Source organism: Odocoileus virginianus, chromosome 22 (assembly GCF_023699985.2).
Source record: "Odocoileus virginianus isolate 20LAN1187 ecotype Illinois chromosome 22, Ovbor_1.2, whole genome shotgun sequence".
Lineage (NCBI taxonomy): Eukaryota > Metazoa > Chordata > Mammalia > Artiodactyla > Cervidae > Odocoileus > Odocoileus virginianus.
This window is the reverse complement of record NC_069695.1, coordinates 32,510,335-32,535,346: the sequence shown is the minus strand read 5'-3', so window position 1 is coordinate 32,535,346 and position 25,012 is coordinate 32,510,335. Positions and strand designations below refer to the sequence as shown.

The following is a 25,012-nucleotide window of genomic DNA, read 5'->3' as shown; positions in this document are numbered from 1 at the left end:
TTGGCAGTCCAGTGGCTAAGACATCACCTTTTAATACAGGGGTTATGGATTAAATCCCTAATCAGGGAGCCCAAGATGCCTTGTAGCAAAAAGCCAAAACATAAAACAGGAGCAATAGTGCAACAAATTCAATAAAACTTTAAAAATGGTCCACATCAAAAAAATTTACAAAAAAAAGGGGGGGGGTCTTAAAGAGACAACCGAATAACCTAGGCAATCATATAAAAGCTATTCAAGTCATCTGCTAATATTACAAATATTGTACATTTTTCTTCTCAACAGGATGACAATCAGCTGATTATTCTTTTTATAAAGATTATTTTTAAAGATATTCTTTATTTAAAATTTATTTTTCTGGATTATTTGTACTTCTTGGAGATGAAGACAACCCTCAGAATGGGAGAAAATAATAGCAAATGAAACTGACAAAGGATTAATTTCCAAAATATGTAAGTACCTCATACAACTCAATACCAGAAAAACAAAAAACTCAAATCAAAAAGTGCGAAAAAGACCTAAACAGACATTTCTCCAAAGGAGACATACAGATGGTTAATGAACACATGAAAAGACGCTCAACATCACTTGTTATTAGAGAAATGCACATCAAAACTACAATGAGACACCACCTCACACTGGTCAGAACAGTCATCAACAAAAAGTCTACAAAGAATAAGTGCTGGACAGAGTGTGGAGAAAAGGGAACCCTCTTGCACTGTTGGTGAGAATGTAAATTGATACAGCCACTATGGAAAATGATATGGAGATTCCTTAAAAAACTAGGAATAAAACCACCATATGACCCAGCAATCCCACTCCTAGGCATATACCCTGAGGAAACCAAAATTGGAAGACACATGTATCCCATTGTTCACTGCAGCACTATTTATAATAGGTAGAACACGGAAGCAACCTAGATGTCCATCAACAGATCAATGGATAAAGAAGTTGTGGTACATATGCAAAATGGAATATTACTCAGCCATAAAAAGGAATGCCTTTGAGTCAGTTCTGAGGTGGATGAACCTAGAGCCTATTATACAGAGTGAAGTCAGTCAGAAAGAGAAAGATAAATATTGTATTCTAACGCATATATACAGAACGGTACTGAAGAATTTACTTATAGGGCAGCAATGGACAAACAGACATAGAGAATAGACTTGTGAACGTGGGGGGAGGGGAGAAGAGGGTGAGATGTATAGAAAGAGTAACACGGAAACTTACATTACCATATGTAAAATAGATAGCCAACAGGAATTTTCTGTATAGCTAAGGAAACTCAAACAAGGGCTTTGTATCGACCTAGAGGGGTAGGATGGGGAGGGAGATGGCAGGGAAGTTCAAAAGGGAGGGGATATATGTATACCTATGGCTGATTCATGTTGAGGTTTGACAGAAAACAACAAAAGTCTGTAAAGCAATTATCCTTCAATAAAAAAATAAATAAATCCTTAAAAAATTGTAAAAAACAAAACAAAAATCCAGATTTTACAAACAAAATTTTACAGAAATTGAAGAGACATGCCAGATGTAAACATAACTGTTAATTTGTACTGAATACACAGTAATAGTAAAGACAACAGGCTCTATTTCAAGAACTCTGCATATTAACTCCTAATCTCCACAGTCCAGAGGTGAGAGGCTACACAATTTGTTCCCAACCACAGGAAGTGTATCAACTTGCAGAACCATCAAAACCAGGCTACCTAGTCCAAGAAACTAGGCTTGGTTGTTTTAAGAGCTTTTATACTATCCCATGAACATACATTTACTCCCTTCTTCTGTATCAACTGCAGCAGCCCTTTTTAAGCTTCTATTGGTAGTGTTACACACTACTGCCAGAAAATACAGTCCTGACATATTTATTAAAATCTTGTTTCTAACAAAATGCCCTTGAAAACAGTATGAGAAAAGTCAGGTTCTTACCTGGTTTCAGTGGAAAACCATTTGGTTACACTCTTCACCTGTTTTTCCAGTTATTACAAAAGGAAGACCAGTCAGTTTTCAGGTTTTATCTAGATGTGGAACCACTAGGAGTCAACATACATGAAAAAAGAACCACTTGTAATTCAGTTAATTTTCACACACAAATATTTAAAAGTAGCTTTAGAAGCAACTTTTTAGCTTTTCTGTTCTGGACAAAAGACAAGTTACTGATCAGCCTAAAAACTGATCTAGAAATTTCAAAACAATATTGAACAAAAGTAGCTGGATACAATCTTTACTGAGTGCTTCCCCCTGTAAGAGTATAAAAACAGGCAAAACAATTTGTGATATTAGTGGCAAGTTGTCACTCAAGTAAGAGGACTTATGGGATTCTCTGTATCCTCTTTTAATCCCTTGATAAAACTCATTTCTATTCCCCATCTTTTTCAGAACTGCACTGCCTAATTAGAAAATTACATTGCATACTAAGTGGTATCACAGAATGAGTTTTTAATTCATATTTCTATTAGAAGTTTTATACTGTATGTATTCACATGTATTCTGGGCCACACCTTTTCTACAAATATCACCACCTCCAGAGAGGGTTTATTCTTTAAGTAGCAGCCCTAAGGGGTTCCTATCAAGTTATGATTCACTGAAGACTGTAATACTTACTAAGCACGCAACAGGTATATGACATTGTGTTTGGCAATGCATTCTTATAACCCTGATACCTTATTTAAGGGTAACTTTTCCATTAAAAAATGTCTGTTAACCAGTTAACTAGCTTTCTGCCTGATTGCTATTAAATTGCAGGGCTTGAAAATCCTGCTGTGTGAACACTTGATAAAATAGCTTTATAAGTTGATTAACATTTGAAATAAAGATAAAATAGGTTTGTAAAGTTACTCCCAACATACAGCATCAGCATGTGGTAGCTTTCTCCTATCCACGTTTTTAAATACAAAATAATGGGTTATCTCCTACATGTCTTCCAGGATGAGTTATAAGAGTTAAAATGCTATCATGTTTGCCTCTAGACAAAATTTTAATTAGACACACAAGTAGGAGAAAACCATGTTTAATTGAAAAATAAAGTAATACATCTCAAATAAGACTCTGCTTAACAACATAAACTTCTGAGGCCTGTTAAGTGGTACTGTGAAATTTAGGTGTAAAGTATCAACCGTTTCCTCCCTACTCCTAAACCACTGCTCAAAGGATGGGAGGTTTTCAACAAATATTTCCATACTGAGGAGTTCCCAGGTAACAGCGAGTAAAAGTTGGTATTTTCCTTATGAAAAAACGTTTATGAAAGACACACAAGACAATAAAATGGTATTTAACTAATCCACAAACTTCAAAACACAATTTCATCAAGATGATCTCTATATTTTCCTTTAAAGAAGTTCTCAAATCTCAGAATGGTTTTACTTGACATACTGGAATTACTAAATTCTGAAAGAAGTACTGAAGTTATTGCTTTAAACTGGAAAAATCTATAGTCAAAAGTCTTTTTAAAAAGAGTTCATTAAACAGCTATTCTTACAATTACACTCATGTAACCACAGAGAAACGTTCAAGCACATAGTAAACACCACTCTCCAGGATGACAGAAACAAGGCATGTGTTAAGATGTATGGCTTTTTGGTGATTGCTATTACTACCCATAAATAAAGTCATTAGTTTGACTGAAAAAGGTTTTTACAAAACTCCGTTTCAAAATTAACATTTTTGTTAAATCAAGTTAAAAAAATATTCACTGTAGAAAAGTCAACAAGGGTTTTAACAATACCAAAATATACCTTTTTATACAACATATGTATATATTGGCAGCAAACTACTTCTGAGATTTTATGTTCTTTTAGTTATTTAATTTAAAGAAAGCATAAACAATTAGTATGGAATGTCAGCTAATCCACTCTTCAGCTTTATTCTGTGATTTGGGCCTTCTAGTACAAGTTATTTTATGACTTTCATTAATGAATACCAAGAATGAACTCAATTTTGACTAAAATGTAGTGAAACAGAGTGGCTGGTAGGATCCATCTCACTACTATAGTCCCGCATTATCTTTCAGATAACAAATGAGCACCATATAAACATATAATTGTGTAGGTGTGTAAACTCAATTTTTAAGGTGCCAGAGTAGCCAAGTAGACAACTTAGCATTTGACTGTTACTTCAAAAACTTTGGTAACATACAAAATTTTAATCAACTCAGATAAACATATCAACCGCATATTACTTGTCCCTTTTAGAAATCTTAATAGAAATTCTGCATATAACCAGACAAATTGCATGCTTACATGTGTATATACACATACAAACGTGCATGTATATATACATACACGTCTTGAGCTTTGAACAAATTTCTAAATTGAGATGAAGTCAAACCTCTCATTTAAATATATAGAGAGAATGTAATATCACCAACTGCAGGTTTCTAATAAAAGGTTCATCATAGCTAACCAGCAATTCTGTTATTGAAAATTCCGAGGCCAAAGAGCTGTAATTCAACTTACTGTACTTGAGGCTTACAAATCAGTCAGCCAAACAAACAAGATTTGACATTACCAACTGTCCACCAAAGAAATCAAGTTTTCTCTTGATATTTCCTTCTAACAGCAAAAAGGAAATATCTATACAATGAGCTTTTGGTTTTTAAAGAGTTAAAATTATTAAAGAAATCTCACTAGTCTTCAAAAATACTAAATATTATATAAATACTATTTTCTTATAGTTGAATACTGCAGCTAGAATCTGTATTTAAAAAGTTTCCTTTGGATTGTTTCATTTAGCACTTCAAGTCTCCATGTGCAACTCAAATAACTGGCTCAGTTTTGTTAGGTTTATATTAATCACATCGTTCAGAATTTGGTACTGTGTTACCTGTGTACAATAATGTCAATGGGAGGAACTGCACCAAATTTCAAAAGTAAGGAAAAATTCAAGAATATGTAATGCAAAAAAGATAAGTACAATAGGGATTCTCTTTTCACCATTAATGAAATATAATCCTTTTAATGTTTATAAAGATAATGTCCTAAGCTTTATCTTTTAACTTATCAAAAGAATTAAGTTTTTACATGGCCCACCTTTATTTTTCAATTAAAAAAATTTAAACAATAGACTGAATTACTTTTATTCATATCCACATCAAGTTATTGAAATGGTGACTTCCTGTAGTTTTCTCCTTAAAGATGGCACTTGCAGGTACAAAGATGCAGAGGTGTCTACAGCCTTCAGATGTTTACTTGAAAAGATTCTTCAACAGCAGTTTGATACGGGGTTTCCTCATCTAGCTGAAGATTCTAAAAATGTAACATTAACATGTCAATAGAAAAAACATACTCAATTACTCAATACTTTGCCCAATACATTACACATCTTGATACACATTACACATCTTGATACACATTACATATACTTGAAATCGTTTATGTTACAACATAAACTTAAAATATAAGATCTAAAATTTTAAAATTCAGCTATAACTATTTATAAAAACTATTTATAAAACTATTTATATAAAAACTATTTATATAAACTATTTATAAAAACAAAAGAGAGGATCAGCAGAGAATGAAATTTGAGAGTTACAATGCCTGATGCTAACCTGAATTAATAGCATCTTAATCATAATATAAAGATAACAACTAAAGTCCACTCAATCTGATTATACTATTACTCCTTAACTTAAAAAATTCTGTTTCCTTTCAATTATGGTCCATGGATTTGCTTTAAAATAGGCCTCCTCTTTTACAACTCGAATAATTAAAATTAAATGCTCTTCTGTGGCAAGTTAAAACAATCTGACAATCAGATCGAAAGTGGTTCACAAAATATATTTTTGTTTTTCCAAACATAATTCTCCAGATGCAGTAACCTTTCTTACATTGAGAATTCAGAATAATCTATAATTACACCATAAAAATGCTAAAATTATCAGACTACACCTGAATTCTACATATATTTGACCATTTTTATATGGTATCACTAAAAAGTACAAATTACACAAAATAAAAATATATATCAAGAATGATGTAATTTCAACACTGAGGGGCAGGGATGTGTAAATTCTGTTCCTGCCAATCTCAGAATTGCCCATGCCTGTGTTCACCTAAACAGGAAAACAAATATGAACCATTTTTTGTCAGGCTGAATTTTAACAAGACTTTTAATTCACTGAAGATGAATAAAATGAAAATTCATAATTAATAAAAGTCATCTAATTTTTTTAAACTATCAAGACACATTTGGGAAGTAAAAATTAAATTCATGCTTTGCTCTGGAGATCCATTTTTATATAACTTCCCTCATGTACTCTGTTAAAGCAGTGAACTAAGGCCAGAATCCACTATTCAACCTGACTTTACCCTGGGTCAGGAAGATCCCCTAGAGAAGGGACCCACTTCCGTATTCTTGCCTGGACAATTCCATGGACAGAGGAGTCTGGTGGGCTACAGTCCATGGGGCTGCAAAGAGTCAGACATAACCGAGTGACTAACACTCTCACTTTCATTACTTAATAAATAAGCTCTGCATTTTTAAAAAAGAATGTCTCTCACATGTAGATATTATGAGTTTAACAAGCTATACTACACAAGAAATACATCCTCTGTCATGCCAACTTTACTTTTCTAGCAGTTATAATTTTTCTTAAATCTAGATAATATTCATATAAATGAGCATCTTGTTAATCCAGGGGTTTGCTAGTCCTCTATTAATAATCTCTCTAGTATAGGATGTGGACAATAAATTCACCACTTATACAAACCAAAGTTCACCTATGTTATTATAAAATCAACAGAACTTGCTCTATATTCATCCAACATGATACAGTATTTCACCTCAAAACTCATCTAGACTGAAAGGTTAATGTGACTTCAATATTTAAAAAGTATTTTCTTAATATTGAAAAATTCACTTACCACAAATTCTCCATAATCAAACTGATGCCTTTGATTTAGATGACTAACAAAATTTCTAGTAACCTGGCTAGGATCTCCCCAAGGAAGAGACACACAAATAGGACACGTCTATAAGAAACAGAATATTTCAAATAAAAAATAATGAAAATAACTCAACATTATTATTGAAAGCATTAAAACATGTTACTAAAAAATTGTACATAAAGCACTTCTAAGGGCCAAATTTCATGATTAGATTATTTCTAGACCAAATTACCTTAGACAAAGTATACTAACCTGATGCAACACAATAAAAAGAAAGATACTATATATTCTGTTACTTAAATCTGATTATTCTACTTTTTAACAAAAACACCACATCCAGCCTTAACCAACTGTAATGACAATTACCGTTAACCAGAATGTATTCTCTGTTCAAGGGACTCTTAAAGCAAGAACACTGAAGTAGTTTGCTACTCCCACCATAGACCACATTTTGTCAGAACTCACCACCATGACCCATCTGTCTCGGGTGGTCCTGCACCACATGGCTCATAATTTCACTGAGTTATACAAGGCTGTGATCCATGTGATCATTTTGGTTAGCTTTCTGTGTTTTTGGTTTAACAAATGCAAAAAGGCAAAATGGTTATCTAAGGAGGCCTTACAAACAGCTGAGAAAAGAGACGTGAAAGGCAACAGAGAAAGGGAAAGACATACCCAACTGAATGCAGAGTTCCAAAGAATAGCAAAGAGACATAAGAAAGCTTTCTTAGGTGAACAATGCAAAGAAACAGAGGAAAACAATAGAATGGGAAAGACTAGAGATCTCTTCAAGAAAATCAGAGACACCAAGGCAACATGTCATACAAAGATGGGCACAATCAAAGACAGAAAAGGCAAGGACCTAAGAGAAGCAGAAGAGATTAAGAAGAGGTGGCAAGAATACTCAGAACTGTACAAAAAAGATCTTAATAATCTAGATAACCATTACGGAATGGTCACTCACCTAAAGTCAGACATCTTGGAGTGTGAAGTCAAGTGGGCCTGAGGAAGAATTACTATGAACAGAGCTAGTGGAGGTGATGGAATTCCAGCTGAGATATTTCAAATCCTAAAAGATGATGCTGTTAAAAAGTGCTGCACTTAATATGCCAACAAATTTGGAAAACTCAGCAAAAGCCACAGGACTGGAAAAGGTCAGTTTTCATTCCAGTCCCAAAGAAGGGCAATGCCAAAGAATGTTCAAACTACCATACTACTGTGCTTATTTCACGTTAGCAAGGTAATGCTCATGCTGATGAAGCCTAAGAGGAACCAGAGATCAAACTGCCAACATCCGTTGAATCACAGAAAAAGCAAGAGAATTCCAGAAAAGTATCTACTTCTGCTTCATTGATTACGCTAAGCCTTTGACTTTGTGGATCACAACAAACTGAAAAATTCTTAAGAAGATGCCAGACCACCTTACCTGCCTCCTGAGAAACCTATATGCAGGTCAAGAAGCAAAAGTTAGAACCAGACATGGAACAATGAACTGGTTCAAAATTGGGAAAGGAGTATGTCAAGGCTGTATATTGTCACCCTGCTTATTTAATTTCTATGCAGAGTACATCACGCAAAATGCCAGGCTGATGAATCACAAGCTAGAATCAAGACTGTCAAGAGAAGTATCTGCAACCTCAGAGAAGCAGATGATACCACTCTAATGGCAGAGACTGAAGAAGAACTAAGGAGCCTCTTGATGAAGGTGAAAGAGGAGTAAAAAAGCTGGCTTTAAATTCAACATTCAAAAAACTAAGATCATGGTATCTGGTCCCAATATTTGATGGCAAACAAATAGAAAAAATGGAAACAGTGGAAGGTTTTATTTTCTTGGGCTCCAAAATCACTGCAGATGGTGACTGTAGTCATAAAATTAAGACTCTTGCTCCTTGGAAGAAAGGCTATGACAAACCATATTAAAAAGCAGAGACATCACTTTGCCAACAAAGGCCTATATAGTCAAAGTTACAATTTTTCCAATAGTCATGTACAGATGTTCTCACATCTGTTGGGCCATAAAGAAGGCTGAGCACTGAAGAATTGATGTTTTTGAACTGTGGTATGGGAGAAGACTCTTGAGAGTCCCTTGCACTGCAAGGAAATCAAACCAGTCAATCCTAAAGGAAATCAATCCTGAATATTCATTGGAAGGACTGATGCTGAAGCTGAAGCTCCAATACTTGGCCACCTGATGCAAAGAGTCAACTCACTGGAAAAGACCCTGATGCTGGGAAAGAGTGAAGGGAAAAGGAGAAAGCGGCTGCAAAGGATGAGATGGTCAGATAGCATCACCGACTCAAAAGGATGTTAAGTTTGAGCAAACTCCAGGAGATAATGAAGGACAGGGAAGGCTGGCATGCTGCAGTACAAGGGGTTGCAGAGTCAGACATAACTTAGTGACTGAACAACAGAATGTATTCTCATTAGAGTCAGAAAAAAACTGTGATATAATAATTATTACTAGTTCAACATCATTTATAAGATGAAAGGAAGCTTTAAATTGTATCCTTAAGGTTTGAAAGTGAAAGTGAATGTTGCTTAGTCGTGTCTGACTTTGCAACCCCATGGTCTATACAGTCCATGGAATTCTCCAGGCCAGAGTACTGGCATGGGTAGCCTTTCCCTTCTTCAGGAGATCTTCCCAACCCAGGGATCAAACCCAGGTCTCCCACGATGAGGTGGATTCTTTTACCATCTGAGCCACAAGGGAAGCCCCTAAAGGTTTAAAGTACCTCTTAAAAAGTGAATGAATTAGAGAGAAATGAAACAAAACAGAACTTCAGTAACCGGACCATAGACAAAGTTTGTGCTATATTGAATATAATGCAGCAACAAAAAAATCACTAATGCAATATAAAACAAATGAAATGAAATCTCTTAAATATGTGATTTTTCCCTAGAGATGTCTTTTGGCACTGCTAAACAGTAACAGACTCTCTCCTAATGGGGAAAGTAGATGGGGTATCTCCATGACAACACATGGGACTTCAAGGGCATACTGAGACATACTCTTCCACAACTTTTCTCTAGTATAGCCACTAAAATTGCTTAGATGTATACACAATCCTTATTTTATCTATATTTTCCTTCTAACTTCTAAGGAAAACATTTATGTGTCAAAATGGGAAGTAGTTCTTCCAGCTCAGTTTGTGTTTCATCCACAGCTGAAACTGAAACTCATGTCAGAGCGGGAGGCCCATGAACATAATGGTGGAATCCTGCACTCCCCTCTACCTCCTTCCATCATCAGAAAGGTCCCACCACTTCCCATACATCCTCAAAAGGGCATCAAAAAGATATGAATCCATCAGAAAGAAAGTATGATTCTTTTCCTTCTTTGCTTTATGTTCTCATGTAGAACGTACCACATTCTGTGTGTGCTTATGTGCGAAGTCACTTCAGTAATGTCTGACTGCAACCCTACGGACTGTACCCCGCCAGGCTCCTCTGCCCATGGGATTCTTGAGGCAAGATTACTGGAGTGGGTTGCCATTTCCTTCTCCAGGGGATCTTCCTGACCCAGAGATCAAGCCCACGTCTCTACCATCTCCCGCACTGGCAGGTGGGTTCTTCACCACTAGCGCCAGCATTCAGCAAAGACACTGTTTACAAAGCTCCCCTCAGTAACGAGTCCTCAGTGCACCTTTCCTCACTCTGCTCTTTTCCAAGCTCTGCTCTTACTTTACCCTCACAATAAGCCTCTCTCTTCTTATAGTTACTGGGATTTTTTTTTAAATAAGATTTTTTTTGTTGTTTTGATGTGGACAATTTTTAAAGTCTTTACTGAATTTATTACAGTATGCTTCTGTTTTATGTTTTGATTTCTTGGCCACAAGGTATGTGGGATCTCAGAGATCCCAGACCAGGTATGGAACCCCTACCCCCTTGCACTGCAAGGCGAGTCTTAAACACTGGACTGCCAGGGAAGTTCCTAGTTACTAGAATTTTAAGTATCTCATTTTGCTTCACAGTTATCAATCTTTGATGACAAAACATACCTTACTGATAATGCCCCATCCAAATCTAAATTAACCACTGTCCCGTGTACAGATGAAGGGAAATAAATAGAACAGCATACCTTAAACAGAACTGTCGTAAACATACATACTTACCACAGGAACTATCTGAAATAGGTGGTTACCGCTATAATGATCCCATAAACACTGTCCGGTAAAATTTGATTCTTGACACAAGGGACACTTAAAGGTGGGCTGCCCAGAAGAACTATAAAACAATTTTAAATGAAGCATACTGAATTTGAAATTGTAATGTAAGAATGATGCACTCCTATTTTTTGATCAATTACTATTTCTTTCTTTAAAAGTTACAATTATCAAACTAATCAAAGATTCTCTCATTTTTTGAAAACTATGTTTTCAATAAATAATCTACAAGAGATATTCCCAGACAATCTTAGTTTACAGTTCTCTTATTGTCTAGGAAAAACTTTTTCATGGTGCCTCTAAAATAGGCCTTAACAAAAAGAAAAACAAACCCAGTTGTCCCATTTATTAAGCAAATTTAAACAACTTAATTCAGTCATTAATGTAACCAATAGATACCACTGTATATCTCTTGAAAATTTTAAATATTCCATTGTATCCCAGTGTGGAAACACCATATCTAGGAAATTAAAATTTTTAAAAGACTTCCATAAATATGGTATATAACTGTAATTTATCCTAGTTTCTAAGAGTACACACACAAAATTCACAGAAAAATGAAAACATCAATTATCAAAATGATCAACATTTCAAAATATTTTGAGGATCATACATCACTGGCTTTTAATCCCTCAATTTCAGCAAGGGACAGTTCAATACTGACAACCTTGCATAAATTATGCATGGATGAAACTTGACCACAGTGACACAGAAAAGCTAACTACTTCTAATTTAATGTGATCCGTAAACCAACTGATTTCTTTCTAAACTGCTAACTTCCAGCATTGTCTGATGACTTAACTGAATTTAAAAATTTTAATTTAAAAACCCATCATTGGAGAAATGTCTGTTTAGTTCTTTGGCCCACTTTTTGATTGGGTCGTTTATTTTTCTGGAATTGAGCTGCAGGAGGAGTTGCTTCTACATTTTTTTAGATTAATTCTTTGTCAGCTGCTTCATTTGCTATTACTTTCTCCCACTCTGAAGGCTGTCTTTTCACCTTGCTTATAGTTTCCTTCATTGTGCAAAAGCTTTTAAGTTTAATTAGGTCCCATTTGTTTATTTTTGCTTTTATTTCCATTACTCTGGGAGGTGGGTCATAGAGTTTATGGTTTATGTCAGAGAGTGTTTTGCCTATGTTTTCCTTTAGGAGTTTTATGGTTTCTGGTCTTACATTTAGATCTTTAATCCATTTTGAGTTTATTTTTGTGTATGGTGTTAGAAAGTATTCCAGTTTCATTCTTTTACAAGTGGTTGACCAGTTTTCCCAGCACCACTTGTTAAAGAGACTGTCTTCTCTCCATTGTATAGTCTTGCCTCCTTTGTCTAAGATACAGTGTCCATACGTGTGTGGATTTATCTCTGGGCTTTCAATTTTGTTCCATTGATCTATATTTCTGTCTTTGTGCCAGTACCATACCGTCTTGATGGCTGTAGGTTTGTAGTATAGCCTGAGGTCAAGCAGGTTGATTCCTCCAGTTCCATTCTTCTTTCTCAAGATTGCTTTGGCTATTAGAGGTTTTTTCGTATTCCCATACAAAAATTGTGAAATTATTTGTTCTAGTTCTCTGAAAAATACCGTTGGTAGCTTGATAGGGATTGCATTGAATCTACAGATTGCTTTGGGTAGTATACACATTTTCACTATATTGATTCTTCTGATCCATGAACATGGTATATTTCTTCATCTATTTGTGTCATCTTTGATTTCTTTCATCAGTGTTTTATAGTTTTCTATATATAGGTCTTTTGTTTCTTTAGGTAGATTTATTCCTAAGTTATCTTAATCTTTTCATTGCAATGGTGAATGGAACTGTTCCTTAATTTCTCTGTTTTCTCACTGTTAAGTGTATAGGAATGCAAGGGATTCCTGTGTGTTAATTTTATATCCTGCAAGTTTACTATATTCACTGATTAGCTCCATTAATTTTCTGGTGGAGTCTTTAGGGTTTTCTACATAGAGGATCATGTCATCTGCAAACAGAGTTTTACTTCCTCTTTTCCAATCTGGATTCCTTTTATTTCTTTTTCTTCTCTGATTGCTGTGACTAAAACTTCCAAAACTATGTTGAACAGTAGTGGTGAGAATGGGCATCCTTGTCTTGTTCCTGACTTTAGGGGAAATGCTTTCAAGACAAATGGATAAGAAAGCTGTGGTACATATAAACAATGGAATATTGCTCAGCTATTAAAAAGAATGCATTTGAATCAGTTCTAATGAGGTGAATGAAACTGGAGCCTATTATACAGAGCAAAGTAAGTCAGAAAGAAAAACACCAATACAGTATATTAACACATATATATAGAATTTAGAAAGATGGTAATGATGACCCTATATGCAAGATAGTAAAAGAGACACAGATGTAAACAGCAGATTTTTGGACTCTGTGGGAGAAGGCAAGGGTGGGATGATTTGAGAGAATAGCACTGAAACATGTATATTATCATATGTGAAATAGATCATCAGTTCAGGTTGGATGCATGAGACAGGGTGCTCAGGGCTGGTGCACTGGGATGACCCTGAGGGATGGAATGGGGAGAGAGGTAGAAGGGGGGTTCAGGATGGGGGACACATGTACTCCCGTGGCTGATTCATGTGAATGTATGGCAAAAACCACCACAACATTATAAAGTAAATAGCCTCTAATTAATTTTTTAAATTAAAATAAAAATAAAAAATAAAAATCCATCATTACAAAATGATGGGTATTATTTACTAAAGTAATAGAATTTCCAAAGCTTACCTTGTATTCTCTTGGTAAGTTTCTGTGTTATCAGATGCAGATGTTTCACTCCTATTACTTAAGAATCATTGGTAGGGGGTGGAGGGAGGGAAAAAGAAGTTAATACCTCAAGTAATAAAGCACGATACAGATTCATTACCTGCTAATGAAGACAACTAGTCTGAATTTGTTTGAAAAGCCTGAACTTCAAATAGTTCTGAACTATGACATAATTATGGCATTATTTTTTAAATAAATTCTGGTAAGAAGACTGCTTATGATGTCCTTATCATATCCTCTAAAAATTAACTTAGACATAGTTACAAAAGTATAAAGAACACAGAATTCTGCAGAATTATCTTAAATCCACAGCATGAATATTTCCCCAGGTCCTTTAGACTTTCAAATTAAGAGACTCTCTACCTCTACCTGGACTAGTAAGTTTTTGAATGCTGGGGCAGGATCAAGAATTTGTGAACTTTCTGGCTTGTAACTAGGACATAGCTTAAAGTTGCAGCATCCAAAATGGAGGTTAAGAAAATATTTGAATGTTCACTATGTTTATATTTTCCAAAAAGGAACAAGGCTTTTTGACATTTAACATACAAAACAACTTGATGTCCTCATTCGGACCCCATGCCAGTGTCATGTGTCACTTGCAGTATTCGAGAAATCCCAAGAAAGGTGGGCATGCTATGGGGATTGTCAGCTATGCATTACAGAATTTTATCAATGTAGTCAATTTTATAAAAGCAAGACCTTTCAATAGCAGAAACATTAAAATAAAAATGAGATAGGCAGTGGACCAAAAAACTGTACCACACAAGAGCTTTGCTTACATCTGAGTACCAGAGTTAAAGAGTTGTAAAGCTTAGAAAACTGATTATTCATTTTTCTTTTAATAGAATAACAAGCAACACTGTATCGTCTACCTAACAGATGTTCTCCAATGACAGTCATTTCCCTTCTGGGAAAATACTATTGTTGTGTCTCCACACATATTCTCTGCAAGGAAGCGTCCCTGATTTCATACTCACATAGACGACTATTAACCATTATTTTGTATCTTTTTAGCAGTTATTAATCTGTTTCTGCAGGTAAAGGTGGAAACTAAAAACTGCTTTTAAAATAAATTTACACTATGGAGATTACATTTATTAAAAGGATGTTATGACTTTACCAAAAACAGGATGTCACCTGTTCTTTTTAAGTCTCATATCTATACTTGGTAACAGATTTTTAAACTATTTTCAAATCTTCCAAATAAATATAATCATTTGGTTTTGAACATGCCCTTATAAAACATTATAAAAACTTGCAAATGGTTTGTAAGAATAACTGTAACATCAAAGAAGATAAAAATTTCTTTTTTTTTTTTTTTTTCATTTTTATTAGTTGGAGGCTAACTACTTTACATCATTGCAGTGGTTTTTGTCAAAAGATAAAAATTTCAACAAAAGCCCTTCTGGTATTTATCAAACAGGATTGAAAAATATAGGAATCTCAACCTATGACATATTTCTTCCATTTGGATCTATTATTTTGTGTGTTGTAGGTATCTTTTTCAGCCATGATAGTCATCAAGACCAAGTATCAATAATCTAAAGATTTGGATCTAAATCAAATCTTTAAATTATTGTCACTGTACTAAATCAAGATTTTAAGAAATTTTAGAAATCACAGTCAGCAATACTGTTTTCAGTAAAAACACTATTAAAACTTTAAGAATGAAAATATTTTATACCATTAAATAAAGCAAACTTATTAATTGGTTGAAAATTGCTTAAAAATTTTGTGTTGGTTTCTGCTGTGCAAACTTCTCTTTAAAGTAACTTTTTCATCTTAACTGTTACATGTTTTATAAAATAAAGTATCAATCAGTACTATAAAATACATGCTTAGTCTTAAAATAAACACACATATACTGGGAGTATAGTCTCAATTTTTTCCACTGGTAGGATACACAGTCACAAAACTTCCAATTTAAAGCATTTTAAAATCAAAGTTAATGCCCTTTTAAAATGCTTTTCCCCTCCACCTCCTCTTACAGTTCTCTACTTTCCATTATTATTTAGTTTTCATTATCATTCTAGCTCTTCCTGACTATCCTGTATCATGCCTACACTACTACTGGTAGCATACTCGTATATTCTAGAAACATATGAATGAGCTCAACAATAGAATATCTATTACTGGCAACCATATTATCAATTTTTAAAAAATGATCATTTTATCTGATACAGAAAAACCATTCAATAAAATTCAACCTCTATAAATAGAAACAAAAACAAAAAACCCTCTGATCACCCACAATGCTTTTAAAAATATAAATGCCAAAACTTTAGATAGCAGACTATCTGGGAATGGAGCCAGACATACATACTTTTATAACCACATAAAAGATTCTAATTTGAGTAAGAACTAGTCTATGGAGAAATCTTAAAATTCAGGATGACAGAATCACAGAACAGATGAAGAATATCTATGTTAAAAAACTGTAGTAAACAACTATACTTAATAATAAAATTTTAGACACATTCCCACTAAATCAAGAATTTTTAAAAGGTACCTGTTATTTAAAATTGATAGAGATTTTATTTAATGCAATAAATCAAGTATGAAATAAAGCAGTAAGAAACAAAATTGCACTAACAAACCAAATAAGTTTCTATGTAATAAATCCAAAAGAATACATAGGAAAATTATTTAGAACTATTAGAACTAGTCACCAAGGTTTCTAAATACAAAATTACATAAAAATCCTCAATATTCCTACTCACTAGTAATAACCACTTAGATTACAAAACAAGAAAAAAAAAGATCTATTTGTACAGCAACAAAAACTAAAGGCTTTCCTAACAAACACTTTCACTGTCACTACTACTAGGAAAAGGTGTGTGTGTGTGTGTGTGTGTGTGTGTGTGTGTGTGTGTGTGTGTCTACGTGTGCTCAGTCGTGTCTGACTCTTTCCCACCCCTCAAGGACTGCAGCCCACCAGGCTCCTCTGTCCAGGGGATTCTCCAGGAAAGAATACTGGAGTGGGTTGACATTTCCTTCTCCAGGGGATCTTCCCAACACAGGGACTGAACCCATGTCTCTTGAGTCTTCTGCATTGGCAGGCAGGTTCTTTACCACTAGCACCACCCGGGAAGCCAGGAAAGGATATACTAGAACATACTCACTTGTGCTCTACATGGACCTCTTTTAGTGCATTTTTTTTAATGGAGAGACAAACAGATGGGAAATGGTGGGAAAAATAAGTATCACATGATGCCAATTCTCTCCAAATTAATATATGATTTCAGTAAATTCAAACAATGCTGCCAATTAAAACCTCTACAGGAATTTTTGGGAAGCCCAAAAGTCTGATCCTAAAATTCATGTGGAATAGCAAAGAGCTAAAAATAAGAGAAACAATTTAATAAGTACAACAAGAACTTTCCCTAGCTGATGTGATATTAAAACCTACTGTTAAAGCCACAATAATTACTGTAACATGTTCTTGAGGAACAAATGAAGCAACACAAAAGAATAGAGATGTATAGGACCAAAATGGCATTATTTATCAGTGGGAATGAATGGACTCCTCAATGAATGGTACTAGGTACAACAAGAAGAACTTTCCCTAGCTGATGTTATATTAAAACCTACTGTTAAAGCCACAATTATTACTATAACATAGTTCTTGAGGGATGAAGCAACACAAAAGAATAGAGATGTATAGGACCAAAATGGCATCATAAATCAGTGGGAATGAATGGACACCTCAATGAATGGTACTAGGACAAATGGTTATCACCTGGGGAAAACTTTTCCTACCTCACATTATATATCCAAAACAAATGCACAGGATATAAACGCCATGAATAAGACTAGGAAGCCCATTCTATTAATACTAGATAAAAAAAAAGAGAGAGAGACAAGTAAACAGGAAAGACTTCAGAGTAACTAACACTTGGTCTAAGTTTTCTAAGAGAAAAAGTCCACTAGCTGGCAAAGAGTATGGGTTAGAACGGGGGTGAAAGTGTGGAGGTGAGGGAATGATGATGATTATGACGATGATGATAATTAAAAACTAGCATTTAGGGAATTCCCTGGAGGTCTAGTGGTTAGGGGGCTTCCCTTATGGCTCAGTTGGTAAAGAATCTGCCCGCAATGTGGGAGACCTGGGTTCGATTCCTGGGTTGGGAAGATCCCCTGGAGAAGGGAAAGGATACCCACTCCAGTATTCTGACCTGGAGAATTCCATGAACTAAATCCATGGGGTCAAAAAGAGTCAGACACGACTGAGCAACTTTTACAACTAGTGGTTAGGACTCTGGGACTTTCACTGCTGAGACTGCAGGTTCAATCCCTGGTCAAGGAACTAAGATTCCACAAGCTGCACGGTGTGACCAAAACAGAAAAGAAAAAAAAAAAAAAGGGCTTAACATTGACTGTTTTATTTGTTGATTGTTGTACCTATTTATTGGTTAATACAATATTGACCAATCTATTTATTTATTTATTTATTGACTCCCAATCTAATAAGGTGTTTAATAGTATCATCACTACCCCTTTCTCTTTCTAACAAATGAGAAAACTGAGGTACACTTTCTTGCCAAACTCATACAATTAGTAAAGGAAAGAGCCTGGTACCCAGGCAGTCTGGCTCCAAGCCTTCATGTTTAACAACTAAGTTATTCTGTTTCTCAAGAACGGAAAGGATATGGTGGGAATAATTCAACACAGCTAAGGTATATGATGCAGTAATGAATAACCAAGAAAGACAAAAGCTAAAAAAGAAAGGTGAGGGCAAATAAGAAACGGCTTTAGAATACGGGATTTTGTCTTATTAAGCTAGCTGCTGAATTAGATCATGGAACCCCTTGAGAATTTTTATATTCTCTCTCCAGAAAAAATGCACACATAGTACCTACACACAAAATGGCAGTTTAGGTAGTTCACAGAGCTGTTACTGGCCCATGGAATTCAGGATGAGAAACACTGCTATGGGGTCATGGGACGTCATTGACAAGGTACAGAGGGAAGGTACAAAGACAGAGAAAAAGGTCAGAGCTACACTTCTGAAATACACATTGACAATAGCATGCAGGACAGACTAAAGGAGGATCACCAGCTAAAAGAATACTCCAACAGTTCAAGTGAGAGATGATGGGAGACTTGATAGGGAAACGACAATAGGGTAGAAGAAGAATACAGATAAGGAATACTGCTATTACCTACGACCAGCTGGACCTGGAGAATAAGAGGGAAGAAGCCATGTCTCATGAGAAGAAAACTGAGTTATTTAACAAGCCGTGACTGCCCACATCATATACTAGGAACTTTGCTAATAGACAGAGACATGATTGTTGAACAAGACAAAGATAATCCCGGCACTTAAGAATAATCTACTGAGTTAATAAAAAATTGTTGAGTAATTCCAATACAGCAGAAGTACAACTTAAAAAAAAAAGTCAGAAGGAATGAATCTAAGGAGATGAAAAGAAATTTTAAAAAATCGCAAAATAGGAGTGACCAATTTCATCCAATGACACTGAGCCAAGTAAAATGAGAAGGCTAGTAACCTAAAAAACAAGTGATCAAAAAATTATGAAAGACCTTTACCAGAATAGTTTTAACTAAGGAGTTGAGAAAAAGCTTTATTATAGTATGAGTGCTTAAGAGTGGTTAAATTACTGAAAATTAGCAACAAGTGAAATGAAATGCTACTAAAATAAAATGTTAAAAGACTCTGCTTAACATATCATCTCCTGGGAGCCTTTCTATAATACTGCCAATACTGCCTTTCTTTACACAACTGTGTGTGCTTGCTGTTGAGTTTTTAAAAATAAAACATTTCATTGTTTAGAGATACATCCATGGGTGGTAATACTATAAAGAAAACAAAAGAATGAATAACCCAAAAAAGAGGATAGTGATTATCTCTGGGATTATGGGGTTCAAATGGAGCATGGGCATTCAAGGAGACTCTAAGGGGCTGGAAAATGCTACATAATTTTTGATTTGGGTTAGTGAATAACTAGGGATTTGCTTTGTGACTAATTTTTAAACCATACATGTGCATTCTGGCCATTCTTATGCATAAAATACATTTCATAAAAATGTTTAATATATATAAACCTGAGACAATAAGATACATATCAAACCAAAACCTAGCTTTAAAAGAATTGAGACTAAAATAGAACTAATAATAGTACCAAGTCTCCCTTTTACATGACATTTTTTATCAAAATAAAAATTTCAAACAACTAGTAAAAAGATTCTAGTTTGCAAAGACATTACTGAAAAGGGATTTCCTCTAGTTTTCAAGTAATTTCACCTGCAAAAGAAAATACCTTCAATTCACAAATCTATTTTTTACTCAAACATGTAAATTTTCTTAAAATAATTCTTACATAAGCTTAAGTTGAGCACAATTTCCCAGATTCAATTTAACATGTGTCAAACTTATGAAGACAGGCAATTAAAAAATATAAACACACATAAATAAAACAAAAAATACCTCACATAGCCTCCCCCAAATTTCCATTTTAACGATAAAAATAAACATTACTTACCTGTTCCCTACTGAATCTTGAGAGATCTGAAAGTTTGGAACAATAGAAGAAACATCATATTCATCTTGATACTTCTTACAAGATTTGTAATGATGTCTCATGCGATAGAATTTAATCTGTAAATTATTGATTAAAAAAGCAATGTGACTTTCAAAAGAACAAACATTGTATGATTCCACTTCTATAAGGCAGAAGAGAATTCAGAGAAATAATGTAGAACATAGGTTACTAGATGGGGTTGGGAAGATGGCAGGGTGGGGGGAACAGCAAGTTACAAGTTAACAGGTACAGATTTTCTGTTTGTGATGATGAAAAAATTCTGGAAACAGACAGCGGTGACTGTTACACAATACAGTAAATGTACTTAATATCACTGTATTGTACACTTAAAAATGGTATGTTTTCTACCTTACCATTCATAATACTGCACTCTAATTGTTCACTTGATGCCTCATTGTGTATATATGTGTATACATATACATAACACATATATATCATATACATATCATGTTTCCTTAGCAAATGGAAATATATGTAGATGTTTATTATATAAAAAAATAAGGTTTACCATAATCTTTCACTTATTAAAAAAAAACTAAGAAAAGGCTATTTTACATTATGCATTTTCACCATATTAAAAATAAATTTAAAAAATCTTTAATGTACTGTGACTTTCAGTTTAAAAGGGAACTCATTAAGATTTGAGACACTGCCAACAAGAGGAAAAAACAAGACAAAAACAGGTAAGTAAATATTCCATTTCAACAAGAGTTTTTTTTTTTTAAGTAAATGATTTAATTCTAAAAATAAGAAGTAAGTTTCTGTCCATTAGATGCAGAGAAAATGGAGATGAGTCCAACTGTCCATAAACTGACCCTATAAATTAATAAATAATTTTACACTTGAAAATAATACTATTAATAGACACAAAATAATATTAAAATTATTAAGAAGTTGCCTCATGGCACTGGGCATATTTTTCTTTAACACTGTAACCTGGCAGAGTTAGAAAATGCTTTAAAAAACTAAGTTCCCAAATTAACACTTGGAACATTTTTCAGTTTCTCTCTAAGGAGCAGAGCCAGAAATTTCAAGTATATTTTCCAACTTCACTTCACTGCCTTGTCAGTTAACACCTCCCTCAAAGAGATGGAAAATCAGCTATGTCTTGTGTGAATGCATAAAACAGCAATTGGTTTTGCTCAATGACTTTATTAGCTGTTTGAGAAAGTGGCTGTGATAAATCTATAAATAAACCAATATACTCAAAGCCTAACTACCTCTCACCATTTCACTCCCTCTCCAAATGACAAAATAAAATCCAGATTAGAGAAATAATGTCGGTTAATTGCCAATACCTGATTTTTTCCATCTGTTCCTTAAAAAGCAAGGAGTTTTCTGCCAAAAACTTTGTGATTTTTTTAGATAAACACATAAATATCCAAGTAAAGTGGGCAGTTAGAGAGTTCCCCATGACTACATAATCCATTTGGCCCATTTCTACAGGCAAAATTACAATAATAATGCTACCAGAAAAACTACTTAAGAACTGAAAGTGTACCAAAACAGGGTTTAAGGGAGTTAAATGCCAGTTTATTCATTCAGTTCATTCAGTAGGTAAATCAAGAGTGATTATTTTGAAAAAATGCCATGCTAAACATTATGGCAAATTCAAGGACGTATCTTCTGGGCTCTGTTCTCAGTAAGTTTATTACCTAGCAAGATCTACAGCCACAGCTTTTCTGGCCTTTTTTACCCTATTCCCAACCTAAATAATTTCTCTTCAAAACAGTACACACCAAGACAATTCAAACAGAAATTTCAGAACAGAAGCTTGACTTTCAAAGAACTATATCACATTTACTCTACCTGTTTTGCACAGCATCTGCAGCTACCAGAAAATTTCCTCATGATATTTTCAAGATCTAAGGCCCATTCAGGACATGCTCTCTCTCTTCTATTCACACTTCCACGACAGAGGGGACAATGTATTCCGCTTTCTCTCATTGCAGTCAGGAAACACTTTCTACAGAAACTAAACCAAACATATGTGACACTTTACTACAGGAAAAAGTACTCTTTTCATTTTAATGATTAAACACAGCAGTTATGAATACTCAATAATGCTAGGGTATTTGTATGTGAATAAATCCTGAATTTTAAAAACTGTATGTTAATTTCTCAGTATAAGACTAGTGTCTGGACTAGATGGGAATATAAAATAAACTACACACAAGTCTTTTAACTTTTAACATAATACAGGAAAAATAGATACTATATAACATTATCAGAGAAAGCATGGTACAAAAGAATGACTGGATCTTATCCTGTGTTGCTTAGCAGCTGTGTGATTTTTAGGCGACACACTTAACCACAATGGGTCTCCATTTCCTCCCCTAACAAAATGAGAGAATGGACCACACATAAGCTTTTGTCTCAAACTGATGTACTTCAAAATATTGTTCTACATATGAATATGTCTCCTACAGAAACTTATTTCAGAAACTGAAGTATTCAAAGCTATTAAGGTTTCTCTGCTACAGAAACCAAATGTTGCCCAAACTTCCGTGGTGAGGATATATGAAAATTCCCACAATATGCAACGGAACATGATTTGAGAAATACTTGAGAATTCATCCTGTTCTAAATATCTATAACCAATATTCTAATTGCAAACAGATTCACCAAAATCTTCTCCCCTAACCTAAACAAATACCAAAGTTGAACCTCTTGCTTTTAGAAAAAGAGATAAAAATCACAGCCATCTCTATCTGGGATCCAGAATCATTTAATCCAAACCCCTAAAAACACAAATACAAATCTTTCACATCTACACTATCAAAAGTTGAGAGGTAAAAGTATGATACGGTATCACTCTGAGTTTCTCAACTATGTAGCACTGAACAAGTGACTTCTTTAAAATCAGTTTCGTCACACAATAATGTTACTGTGTATACTTGACAGGCTTGTTCAGAGTTAATCCTCTGAAGATAGGTCATGTTAAAAAAAAAAAAAAAGGACAGGTCATGTAGTAAAATGCTTACTACAGTATTTTTGACAGCCAGGAAAGTGCTCAATAAATAGAAGGTAATATCACTAACCCACCTCCAAGGAGCAGCTGCTGCGCGGGTGCAAGAGGGGCGAGAGGAGCTACTCCTCGTTCAAGGTCAGGAGGGGTGGCCTTCAGAAGAAACCCCTCGTCCAAGGTAAGGAGCAGCGGCTGTGCTTTGCTGGAGCAGCCGTGAAGAGATACCCCACGTCCAAGGTAAGAGAAACCCAGGTAAGACGGTAGGTATTGCGAGAGGGCATCAGAGGGCAGACACACTGAAACCATTATCACTGAAAACTAGCCAATCTGATCACAGGACCACAGCCTTGTCTAACTCAGTGAAACTAAGCCATGCCGTGTGGGGCCACCCAAGGCGGTCAGGTCATGGTGGAGAGGTCTGACAGAATGTGGTCCACTGGAGAAGGGAATGGCAAGCCACTTCAGTATTCTTGCCTTGAGAACCCCATGAACAGTATGAGAAGGCAAAATGATAGGATACTGAAAGAGGAACCCCCCAGGTCGGTAGGTGCCCAACATGCTAATGGAGATCAGTGGAGAAATAACCCCAGAAAGAATGAAGGGATGGAGCCAAAGCAAAAACAATTCCCAGTTGTGGATGGGACTGGTGATAGAAGCAAGGTCCGATGCCGTAAAGAGCAATATTGCATAGGAACCTGGAATGTTAGGTCCATGAATCAAGGCGAATTGAAAGTGATCAAACAGGAAATGGCAAGAGTGAACGTCAACATTCTAGGAATTAGCGAACTAAAATGGACTGGAATGGGTGAATTTAACTCAGATGACCATTATATCTACTACTGTGGGCAGGAATCCCTTAGAAGAAATGGAGTAGCCTAGCCATCATGGTCAACAAAAGAGTCCGAAATGCAGTACTTGGATGCAATCTCAAAAATGGCAAAATGATATCTGTTCGTTTCCAAGGCAAACCATTCAATATCACGGTAATCCAAGCCTATGCCCCAACCAGTAACGCTGAAGAAGCTGAAGTTGAACGAACCTATTAAGACCTACAAGACCGTTTAGAACTAACACCCAAAAAAGATGTCCTTCTCATTATAGGGGACTGGAATGCAAAGGTAGGAAGTCAAGAAACACCTGGAGTAACAGGCAAATTTGGCCTTGGAGTACAGAATGAAGCAGGGCAAAGGCTAATAAGAGTTTTGCCAAGAGAATGCACTGGTCATAGCAAACACCCTCTTCCAACAACACAAGAGAAGACTACACATGAACATCACCAGATGGTCAACACCGAAATCAGATTGATTATATTCTTTGCAGCCAAAGATGGAGAAGCTCTATAGAGTCAGCAAAAACAAGACCGGGAGCTGACTGTGGCTCAGATCATGAATTCCTTATTGCCAAATTCAGACTTAAATTGAAGGAAGTAGGGAAAACCACTAGACCATTCAGGTATGACCTAAATCAAATCCCTTATGACTATACAGTGGAAGTTAAAAATAGATTTTAAGGGACTAGATCTGATAGACAGAGAGCCTGATGAACTATGGACAGAAATTTGAGACATTATACAAGAGACGGGGATCAAGACCATCCCCATGGAAAAGAAATGCAAAAAGGCAAAATGGTTGTCTGAGGAGGCCTTACAAAT

General features: G+C 35.1%; 1 protein-coding gene across 3 annotated transcripts in view; it reads right to left on the bottom strand.

The window, feature by feature from the left end:
• Window positions 1-2,991: 2,991 nt before the first annotated feature.
• RNF138 (ring finger protein 138) overlaps window positions 2,992-25,012 on the bottom strand; it is a 55,760-nt gene continuing 33,739 nt past the window's right edge. The window contains exons 3-8 of one of the 3 annotated variants that reach the window (XM_070452789.1): window positions 22,203-22,368; window positions 20,334-20,449; window positions 13,792-13,848; window positions 10,997-11,108; window positions 6,861-6,968; window positions 2,992-5,240 (exon numbers count right to left, since the gene is read on the bottom strand). In XM_070452789.1, the coding sequence (XP_070308890.1) occupies window positions 5,172-5,240; window positions 6,861-6,968; window positions 10,997-11,108; window positions 13,792-13,848; window positions 20,334-20,449; window positions 22,203-22,368 (628 nt within the window). In that variant the 3' untranslated portion in view covers window positions 2,992-5,171. Of the gene's footprint in view, window positions 5,241-5,272; window positions 6,405-6,860; window positions 6,969-10,996; window positions 11,109-13,791; window positions 13,849-20,333; window positions 20,450-22,202; window positions 22,369-25,012 lie in introns of those variants that run through there. The other 2 variants (XM_070452790.1, XM_070452791.1) reach the window with 2 other exon arrangements.